The 10530-nt window shown below is 45.5% G+C and overlaps 2 protein-coding genes across 2 annotated transcripts; one reads left to right on the top strand and one right to left on the bottom strand.

Annotated features, from left to right (window-relative positions):
- Nucleotides 1-41: 41 nt before the first annotated feature.
- LOC105270758 (uncharacterized) lies at nt 42-1713 on the bottom strand. The gene is made up of 4 exons (XM_011311906.1): nt 1422-1713; nt 439-970; nt 246-359; nt 42-46 (listed from the first exon to the last, which is right to left on the bottom strand). The coding sequence occupies exons 2-4, from the start codon at nt 734-736 to the stop codon at nt 42-44; spliced, it is 417 nt and encodes a 138-aa protein (XP_011310208.1). The 5' UTR covers nt 737-970; nt 1422-1713.
- A 504-nt stretch (nt 1714-2217) lies between these two features.
- LOC105270752 (uncharacterized) lies at nt 2218-10307 on the top strand. Its single transcript, XM_011311894.1, has 3 exons — nt 2218-2544; nt 2910-6257; nt 6360-10307. Exons 1-3 carry the CDS (start codon nt 2218-2220, stop codon nt 10305-10307), a joined length of 7623 nt encoding a protein of 2540 aa, XP_011310196.1.
- Nucleotides 10308-10530: the final 223 nt, after the last annotated feature.

The following is a 10530-nucleotide window of genomic DNA, read 5'->3' as shown; positions in this document are numbered from 1 at the left end:
ATACTCAATTGTTTAATTCATTAAAACATATTTAATACGCATTATACTAAATATATCATGAATAAAAATGAATATAATATAATGTAATATGTGAATATATATTTATTTACTTGTACATATAAATAAATAAATAGAAAAATAATGTAATGGAATAATTAATTCGAAATAGCGATTTCGTTTCGTGAAATTTTCCCGGAATTGTAGAAAAATTTACTTTTATTGTTGTTATTTTAAAATAATATTACCTGAGAGGTCAATGTCACTATCAAAAGAGCATATCTCCTCGGAGTGTGAACTAGATTCTGAATCAGTGGATAAGTCTCCTCTATCCTTGAGTTTTTTCCCTGTCTTACTCTTTTCTGAAAATAAAAATAATTCCCTAACTCCTGGAGGCGACGGAATTAATCTTGAGGGATTAATTTTATCGGTGGCAATTACCTTGAAAATTAGAGAATAATCCTGGATGCAAGGGTGAATTCTCGGTGAGGCATTGAATATGTCTGGAATTGGAGTATTGATCCCTAACATTGATGGACGGTTTTATTTTATCGATCCCCTTATCAATGGCTGATACGTATCGATTCCTCGGTGTCAATTTTTTTTTGACAATTCCCTGGGGATAATCACTCCCCCTGTCATCGCATTCGTCCTCGATATCGACTGTCCTCTTCCTCTTCTTCTTCGTTTTGGTTAATTTTTTTGAATGCTGTTTGCACTCCTCAGGTCTCTTGTACATTTTTGAAAATAAATGGAACTCCTGAGAAATAGTGAGACAATTCTTGGATTTTAATGAAATCTAGTGAAATATTCTGGAGTGGATGGACTATTTAACGTAACACCTCAATGATCGGAGTCTCGTGATTAAACTGGATTACACAAATGAACGATTCATCTCGGACGACTTGGGTTGGATAAAGCCCAGAAGTCTCAATGTACATCCGAGAGATATCCCCAAGTGCCTCAGATAATCCTTTAACCCACAAGTGCTTTGTCAGCTTTACTGAGTACTTGGTATAACGCGCGGAATGAGCCAATCTCCCATTCAATTCACTGTCATGTTTATCGTGAGGTGAATTTGAATATTTCGTTTTGAATCAATTACCCACACGAAATCAATTATTCCCCGAAAAATCTACACGACCCGGAAATAACTTATTTATTAACCAGCAAATACGAGAGAAGAAATTAAATAATTCGGGAATAATTCGCGATTAAATAATTCGGTTTATTTAATGTAGGGAAATTAATTCAGATTTCTGCACGAGGAGAAAAATTGATGGGAAAATTAATCCGTAAGACATTTTTGCCTTGATACTGCCATTTTTTCTTTATTTGACAAAAGTATTGCAATTTTAATTGCAAATATAATTTTTTTAATGGATTGACCCTGAGGGTTATTATGGAAAGCAATTGAGTCTTACCTAGAGATTATTTACATATTTTTCTCATTGAAATTTGTCACGTGATTTCACTCCAGATTTTTAAAATTGATAATTCATATAATTGCTCCGTTGAATCATTCGCCTGATGATTTTAATTCTGAATTTCTTATTTCACTGGGACTTTTGATTTATGATAAAGTGCGAACAATTTCGGAGACCACAATCATTTGTTTTTAAATCCTATTCATGGAATTATTTGCACGACGTAAATTAACGGTGATATAATTAAAACCGCGAAACTCACTAGCTGGAGGCACGCTTCATTAATTCACCTGCACCAGGTTTGGTAATGTGAGTTGTAATTGTTTCAGTTCAATACGGGAAATCTCGCAATTTCCGGGGACATTATTATATCATCATTACTCTCTGCGTAATGAAATTGCTTCATTGAGGGGGAATATAATATGGATAACATTGAAATTATTGTGGGACAGTACACGGGGAGTAATTTATTTTTTAAATTACTCCAGCCGATAGGAAAAATTGTATGAATTTCATAAAAAATTGTGAGATAAAAGTTTCATTTTTAGAATAAATTACCAGAAAAAAAGATAAACAAAATAAATAAATAGGAGATCGAATTAAAATCAAATTCAGATAATCCTTTATTATAATTAATTATTTACGCAATTATATGAATGATAATGTGAAATATAGATTAATAAATGGCGCGGACAGCCTCATGACTGTCGCGGAAACCAATCCATCAGAAAATCTTCAAGTGTCCCACGAGGTCATCCGGACTTCCTGATGATCCATCCTGAGATCTGATAAGATGGTGAAGCCTAAGGACGGGAGGGGAGCCCTCGGTCATCGGGAGTGGCTGCGAGAACTCGCGGATTGTGACAGAATTATTTCCGATGAGGAAGTGGAGGCCTTTGGTCAGATTCCTGGTGACGGGACAGTGAACAGCGAGGATGAGGCCGACGAGGAGCTCGAGGCCGAGCGTCTCAGGTTGAATGACATCCTTGGATTGCCAACTGACACCTATTCTCTCACCAGAATAAAAATCACTCTCCCCGATTCCACAAATTATGGGGTTCGCTCTGGAATTACTCACATGAAGATGAAGATCTTCTCGCCGTTCTCCAGGGGCCTCCAAGTGAGTTGGACACCCAGATGTCCAATCGAATTTCACATGTTTATATTTTATGGCAGTGATTTTTTTCATTGGACCAACGGTTGATTTTAGATAATCCTTGATAATGAGTTTTCACATTTTCCCTAGCTTTCATCATCATCTTCACTCAAACAAATTTATGTGAAACCAACCGTTGATGAGAGAACGGGATTTTAAAAAATAAATCACTATCATCAGTTTGAAATCCCAGATAATATCACAAATAACCCACATCTTCAAGTTCTTCTTTCCATCTCACGTAATCCAATGAAAATTACACGATCCATGACAGCTGAAGCGTATTGCAATCCTCAATAACATCGAAATTGCAATTGTCCTGCCTCCAGGGCGGTGCGATAGGGATCGCAGCACTGGCGACGTCAGGTCTTCGGAAGCCTCGTCTGTGGACCGAATCCCTGATGGATCAGATAATTGAGGATGGCGATGCGTATTTCTGTGATTCCTACCGCGACATCAAGACCCCCAACCGTCGGAACCTGACAGTTCTCCAGTTGAAAAAATCATTAATAATCCAGAGAAGCCACAAAGCCCTCGTCAACATCGACGAGGCCGCCTACACCGGGACCTTCCGCTCGATCAAGCCCACGGAAATGCACCTGGTGAAGGCCCTGGAGCTCTTCTTCAGGAGTTACGATGCAGCAGTGCTGATCTCTCCAGGTCTGAGCATCGCAATCTGGCGGGAGGGCAAGGGATTTAATATTTTCGATGGACAACCACGGGACAGAAATTTAAAACCCGATGACAATGGCTCTGCTAAATTGATAACTCTTAATGATCTCAATGGAGTGTTTTTTATTATTCTTGAGAAGAGCAACGTGAAGAACGAGTATTTCGTGCTGTATCCGATCGGGGTCAGGGGGATTGTGAGGCTGTCGGAAGATGAGGATGAAGGAGGTGGACAGGAGCCGCCCCAGAGACGCCCGAGTGGGTACATCATTCAGGGAACATTTAGGGCCCTCGTCAGGGGCTCATTTCACCTGCACCATCCGAGTATTCCTCAGGATCTTCAGGGTCGCAGTCACCTGATCATCGCGATAGCCGCTCTGGTCTACTCTAGGCTCATCAGCCCGGCCAAATGGACAACTCCGATGTTGGATCTCATCATCAATCAGTCCCACATCTATTTGGTGGATCTCTTCAGGGTCCTCGATAAGAAATTCACTGACAACGCCTCCCTCGGCATTGGGGACCTTCTCGGGGATTTTTTCTTCGGTGTCTACGGGGCGAAAGTGAAAGTCTGGGAAAACGTCGTCCCTGGTCAGGCGAAAAAGGGGAAGAGTACGATTGACTCTGGATTCCGTGATTTCTTCAAGGCCAACGAGTTGGGAATTCTCGAGGTGAAGAGAACATTTTACGCGGTGTGGAAGGACAGCGGTAAGTTTTACTTTCTCGACCCCTTCGGGTGCGACGCCGAGGGCTTCAGGGTCGACCCGAGTGACCCTGACGAGCAGATCAGGTACCAGAGTGCAGCTGCAGGACTGACCATGAACAGTTCCATCAATGAACTCATGGAGGTCATCCTGGAGAACACTGGAAACACCGAGAAGGACCCGTTCTTTCTTCACGGGGTTCAGGTGCTTTACGTGAAGACCCACTCGTCGGTGGATGCACCTGGTGGGACTGTCGTCTTCAGGGAGAAGAGGACAAATCGAAGACCTGTTCCTCCGGCACCACCTCAGGCTGGGTCTGACCACTGTGTGGGAAAAATTGATGCGATCCCCAGGCCCAGGATTGGCGACGAGAAGACGAAGACCGTCGAGAGTCAATTCCCGCAGCCCATGACCAATGTTCGAGACTTCATGAAGACAGAGGAGGAATTGACGGTGTTAGGAACGGATCACGCAGACCTGCAGCCGATTAAATTCTACAAGATCGTGAATCCTCGGAGGATTATCCTTCAGGGATCGAAGAACTGTCTGTCTGAGGAATTCGATGAAAATTCCCGGGGCCGTCAGTGTTTGTCCATCGCTCTGGCGGTCATCTCCTTCGCGAAGGTCAAGCCTTCAGGTAAATGGAGGAGTACAGATCTGGATTATTTAATCGCAGCTGGCAACAGAGCGCATGAGGATCTGATCAAGTGGATCCAGAAGGGAAGTCCGAGGCTGACGGAAGAGTCCGGAGACGTTGAGGATGAGGGAGAGGATGAAGAGGACGAAGAGGACGAGGAAGAGGAGAATGAAGAGGCTGAGGATGAGGATGGAGATAGACAATTGGGCAGAGCACCAAGTCATGTGGACGTTTCGATGCTGCCCCCTCGGATGAAGTTCGGAGAATACGACGTGAAGTTCTCCAGCAGAATGTCGATATCCCAAGGGGACGCCGACCCCATCGTCAATCTCGGTGAAGCTCTCGACAGATATTTTATTAAGTACCATGAACTGATACTCGAGAACAAGCGGTTGATGTATCCCTTGTGGAAGTCAAATGGAAATTATTTCGTTTTCAATCCTTACGGGAGTGACGACGAGGGCTGGAGGCTGAGAGGACACCCTGGGAGTCTCATCGTCACCGATTCTGTCAATGAACTTGTCGATGTGCTCCACGGAATTCTCGAGTTCAACGACCGCAAGTTCTCCCTGCATTTTGTTCACATCGAGACGGTGGGACCGGGGAATAAATATAAATCCCCGGTTGAGGTGGAAACACCTGTTGAGGACGTGGAGAAGTATCAGGTCGTATTCCTACCGGTGACTGATGCAGATGTGGCGGCCCTGAGGCCAGAGCCGACGGAAGATATCAGAGGTGGTGAAGAAAATGAGGAGTTGGAGATTGCTGAGGAAGAAGAAGAGGAAGAGGAAGACGAAGACGAAGAAAAGGAAGAAGAGAATGAAAATGAAGATGAGGAGAATGAGGTTGAGGCAGAGGGTGAAGAGGCTGGGGAAACCCTGGGAATTCCTGTTCAGGAGGCACCCCTGGTGGACCCTCTCCTGGAAGTTCCAGAACAGGACCGACCAGATGCACCAGAACAGCTGAATTTTTTTCTCATAACGACAAACGTGAAGCTGGAGGACGAGGAAATCGATGAGAATGCCAGGGAAGCCCTGGAGTACGAACGTTTGAAGTACAATCATCCACCCCCGTATGTCCTGCCCCCGAAGAAGGTCCTCGCAATGCTCCTGGCAGCCAAGAAAGCCACAAAATCCATTCCCTCGCTCGTCTCCTGTTTTTCCATTGACTCCAGATTAGCAGTCAAGACAGACCTACCACCTGTTGACACTGACAATGTCCCTGTAATTGAATCCCCGTCAGCCGAGAGTAATTCAAAGTTAATTAAACTCCCACCGAAGAAGTATCTCTTCTCTCGAATTCCACCCATTGGCTTCACACCACTCAGGGCTATCAATGAAAAATTCATTCACGATGAACGAGTGGATGGGAAAATGGATGGAGATTGCAGGAGTAAAAAATTAAAAGCAACAACTTCGGAGAGTTTCTACTTGACTGAAGTGCCTCAAGTACTGGGGGGCGTCAGAATTCAACCATCAATTATTCCACTTGGACCGGTGATAATGACACCTACTCCGAAATTCAAAGTGAAGCCCTGCCACGGGGAGAAGATGCAGTGTCGATTATCGGAAGTTGAGAGAAGAGATTTTAATCTTGAGAAAATTGTTTGTTATACCGAGGATATTCTCTTCGATATGATTTTTCCAATGCTGAAGTTCGATGAACGAGTGAGTGCACCATTTTTAATAATTATTCATAATTCGAATTAATGTTTATGACTATAGAGTTATTTAATTCAATTCTGTTTTTATTCTTTAATTTATTAATAGGCTGAAGAGGAAGAAAAAGTTAAAGAATCTGAAGAAGTGGAGCCCCTAGAATTAGGTCTTGAAGAAGAAAGAGAAGACACTATAAATCCCGATGAAAATGGCTCGGAAATACCTCCCAGTGAAGACCCTGAAGAGATCGATGGTGACGTTCCTCAAGACCTCGAAAAAGTCCCCGAGACAATCGGTCTCCACTACGTCAACGATTCTCTCTCGATTCTCCGAGGAAACAGCCGCCTAGAATTTCAGGAAATCCCTGATCACCACTTGAATGCTTCTTACTTCGCAGCGATTCTCTGCATTCTCGGAAAAATAAAAACCGACGTCAGCGAAATTCCCAGCACTCTCCTGGACGAGATCCTCCTGTTCTCGAGGAAGATCCACACAAAAACCGGAAACCTGCGGTACAAACTCTTCCGAATCTTCCGAAACTTGGAATTCATGGGAACAAAATTCAACGTAATCCTGAAGCAAACGGCATACGCAGACCCGGAGAGCTTCGAGGGCGACGAGTTGTCGAAGAGATTACAGTTGTACCTGCAGAGTCACGCCACAGGAATTCTCGTCTTCAGCAGCGGTTCCTACGGATTCTGGTGTTCAAACGGGAATTTCTACCTCTTCGATCCTCACTCCTGCGATAAAGATGGTAAACGCCAGGAGACGGGCACCTGCTGCCTCCTGGAGTTCTCGACGATCGAAGACTTGACGAGAAAAATCGAAGAGAATTCCGGAATATCAAAAAACGAGCCGTACAGAATTCACACACTCTGCATAACCCACATGGAGGAGATAAAACCGAAGAGGAAGCCGAAAAAAGTTCCTCATAAAAAATGCAAGACCGAGGAACTGTCTAGTGCACTGGAGAGGGACGAGCCAGAGGTGACGGTGTCCCCAAAACCGAGCGTCTCATTAATCGAGTTAAAGAGCTGGCTTAATGATCACCGGAGGCCAATGCCTTTCGACGTAACCCATCAAACATTCAGAGCCCTGAATAATTTCCAAGCAGCCGCCCTCGAGGTGCCTGTCATTGTCAATGATATAACGCGTCCTAATTTACCTCCATTCAAAAGATCGATCGAACCAAACACTCGAATTCGTCGAAAACCGTTCGACCGTAAATTCAAAGAGCACTCGATTATTCTCGAACCGATCGATCTCTGCACAATGGCGTGGGCCTGTATCCGCGATCCCAAGGAGTGGGGAACGAGAACAATCAAAGGCATCTACGAAGCCAGTCAAGATCTGGCATTTGACAGTCTGTTGGCAGCTGAAGATTCGACAGTGTCCGGTATGATTGATGGATTGCTCCCAGAATTTGAGATCGCGAATTATAGATTTATCTCTGTGTTGGCACCGATGCACGTGGGTAAGTTGTACGCGACCGAAGGGTGGAACCTCTCGATGTCCCTGAAGAAAATATTTGATACGCCGATATATTCCGGGGCTGTTTTGCTCTGCGAACGAGCGCACATCGGTGTCATGAAGCGAAGAGATTGCTTGTACGGCTGGTGGGGGGTGACCGGAACGAAGAACTTGAGGATCATCACGTCCAATTCATTCGAGGACTTCCTCAAGCTCCTAGTGATGGAGATCGATGAACCTGAGGAGGTGGAGTTTAAGATGCGTGTCGTTACGATCTCCTACGCGAGAAAAATGGATCCTGATTGCGATGACCTGAGGGGTCTCCATGAGCCCGCGATCACTTCTTCGCTGCCCCAAATTTATCGATACGACGGCGAGCCCTACGATATTGAAGAAATGTTCAGGGTGACTGTGCCTTCTCCAGGGCCGCTGTTTATTCCGGGAACTGTGGCTATAGATCACAGGGACTCCATCAAGGAACCGTCCTTGAAGCGCTGCTACTTCGTAGCTGTTGTCGTTCTCATGGTGAAGAGAGATGTGATGCAGAGCCCAATGGCCTCGATGATTGATAAAATTCTTCAAGTCGCGGATAACTTGTACCGGGAGTTCAATAACCCGGTGTACCACACTGAACACATCCTGAGAAACATCACCATCATGAACAGGATCTTTGATTTCAGGGATGTGGCATCGGGTTTGATGCCCTTCACTGAGAACCCTAAAACAGGGCAGAGCAATTGCTGCGATCTCGTGAGAACAGAGATGAAGAGGCACTTCAAGAGACACAACGACGGCATTCTGCACTTCACCAACTGCTGCTACGGCTTCTGGTACTCCAGGTCGACGGATTGCTACTACTACTTGGATCCTTACTCTTGTAATTCAAACGGGAGGAGATCCGTGAATGGCAGCGCCTGTCTTTGTGTTTTTACTAACATCTGTCAGATGGTCAAGCAGATATTGTCTAATAGATCGGTGGAGACCACTGGCTTCTTCATCCATCGACTCCACGTGGAGTCCATCAATGTGGCGTCATATCCGACGTTCCAGGAGGATCCGATGTGGGTTTACCTGGACTACCACTGGAGCTCCCATCATGCCCCGAAGGTACCGAAGAAGAAGAAAAAGAAGAGAAAGGGCAAGATTAGAGAGGACGAAGAGGAGAGTGTGGGATCCCCGAGGAAGGGTTCCTGGAACAACTACACGATCGAAGTTCCACAATTAATCTACTCCATCTGGGGAACTCTCGGGGCCTACGACAGCCATTTTGGGGAGCGCGCGGGCCGCAATCAGGCCGCCATTTGCTTGGCTGTTCTGGCAATGCAGTATCTGTGTCACCCGTCGAGGTGGACCACCGGAATTTTGGACTCATCCGTCATCTGCGGGGATAGTTATCATACAGAGAGTCTGAAGAACTCTGTGAAAAGGGGTTCAAAGTTCTCGAATTTATTCAATCTTCAGCCCTGTTTTAAAGTTTTCCCCCACATCTGGAGGATCGAGTACCTTCCGTCTGTCTGTGGAACACTGTATGGGGGAGGCGGAAGACAACCCCTCGCAGGTGTCCTGAAAGGGGCCCTCAAGGAGTCTAAGAATATTATCCTGAAGTGTGGGAAGATAACGCTTGCATTACACTCCTCGGAGGACGGGTTTTACGTCGCCGATCCCTGCTGGACCGGTCCTCCGTTGTTCCTGAGGAACCGCGGCGCCATTTATGTTCTGAGATGCTACAATTTCAATACTCTAATTTATGCGCTAGTGAAGATGATAAACTCTAATCAGAGGTTGGAGTTTTCCCTCACGCCAATCGTCTTCGAGTTCAAACACGAGGTCTGCAGGTCCTCCGAGGAGAAGAGACACGTGGAGGGGAAGAGAATTGTTATGGACGCGGTTGGCATTCGTCCGGGGATCGCCCGTAGCCCAAGACTGCCAGTCTGTGGTGCCACGATTGCTAATGACGAGGATGATTATGAAACCTACAGGAAGAATATTGAAATCGGGATGAAGTATGGTGAGAGGATGGAGCACCCGGTGGCGCCCTCTCCGATGCCCTGTTTAGAGAGGGATAGGACACGAAATGTCCTCGTGAGCACAAAATGGCGAACGCATCGGGGAGTTTCCAAACCCAGAGTTCGTCGTTCACCACTGGTTGACCCCAGGATTGCAAAACAATTGGCGTCATCGTCGTCCTCGGAGGAGTCCTTTGCCAAAATCCTTGAAGACTGCGACCGATATCCCAGGATTCTGGATTTCACCGCTGATAAGCACGTCGAGTCCCCAATGAAGCGACTGACGAGGAAGAGGGTCGTGCCCGAGGCACCGCTGACTAAACCCTTGGATTGTCTGCCACCGAGGAAATTTATCATGAAGAGAAGCAAGAAGGAATTCAAGAGGCGCACCAAGGAAATGGCGGATGACGTCTTTAAGACCTGGAAACATAGGGTGAGGGAGGATAAATCGGATGGCAGTGAGGGGGTGGCCGGGGGTGGTGAAACCGATCGGGAGGATGGGGAGGATGGGGAGGATGGGGAGGACGAGGAAGATGAAGGTGAGGGAGATGATGAGGGAGAGGCTGAAGAGACTGACGGATAAAAATCGAAGAATCCATTCAATTAAATTGAATGACGAGGAGTAATTACGAATAGATAATTCTTTATTGAATTTTAAAATAAAATGTTATACAAAAAATGTTGACGAATAAACTTATTACATATCGGACGGTAGCTGTGGCCCGAAAAAATTCGAGGTCCAGATAAAATCATCACCTCACATCATAAAGCTCTTTATCATGTTGTACCATGTCAAAGAGGTCAAT

Source organism: Fopius arisanus, unplaced genomic scaffold (assembly GCF_000806365.1).
Source record: "Fopius arisanus strain USDA-PBARC FA_bdor unplaced genomic scaffold, ASM80636v1 scaffold00003, whole genome shotgun sequence".
NCBI classification, from domain to species: domain Eukaryota; kingdom Metazoa; phylum Arthropoda; class Insecta; order Hymenoptera; family Braconidae; genus Fopius; species Fopius arisanus.
Note: the sequence above shows the minus strand (reverse complement) of the source record. Positions and strands in the feature narration are given on the sequence as shown.

Bases quoted from the DNA above. Each gene is read 5' to 3' on its own strand.
- LOC105270758 (XM_011311906.1), bottom strand. From the start codon at position 736: ATGTACAAGAGACCTGAGGAGTGCAAACAGCATTCAAAAAAATTAACC. The intron at 360-438 runs GTAATTGCCACC...TTTTATTTTCAG, and splicing joins ATTATTCTCTAATTTTCAAG to AAAAGAGTAAGACAGGGAAA.
- LOC105270752 (XM_011311894.1), top strand. From the start codon at position 2,218: ATGGTGAAGCCTAAGGACGGGAGGGGAGCCCTCGGTCATCGGGAGTGG. The intron at 2,545-2,909 runs GTGAGTTGGACA...TCCTGCCTCCAG, and splicing joins CGTTCTCCAGGGGCCTCCAA to GGCGGTGCGATAGGGATCGC. The intron at 6,258-6,359 runs GTGAGTGCACCA...ATTTATTAATAG, and splicing joins TGCTGAAGTTCGATGAACGA to GCTGAAGAGGAAGAAAAAGT.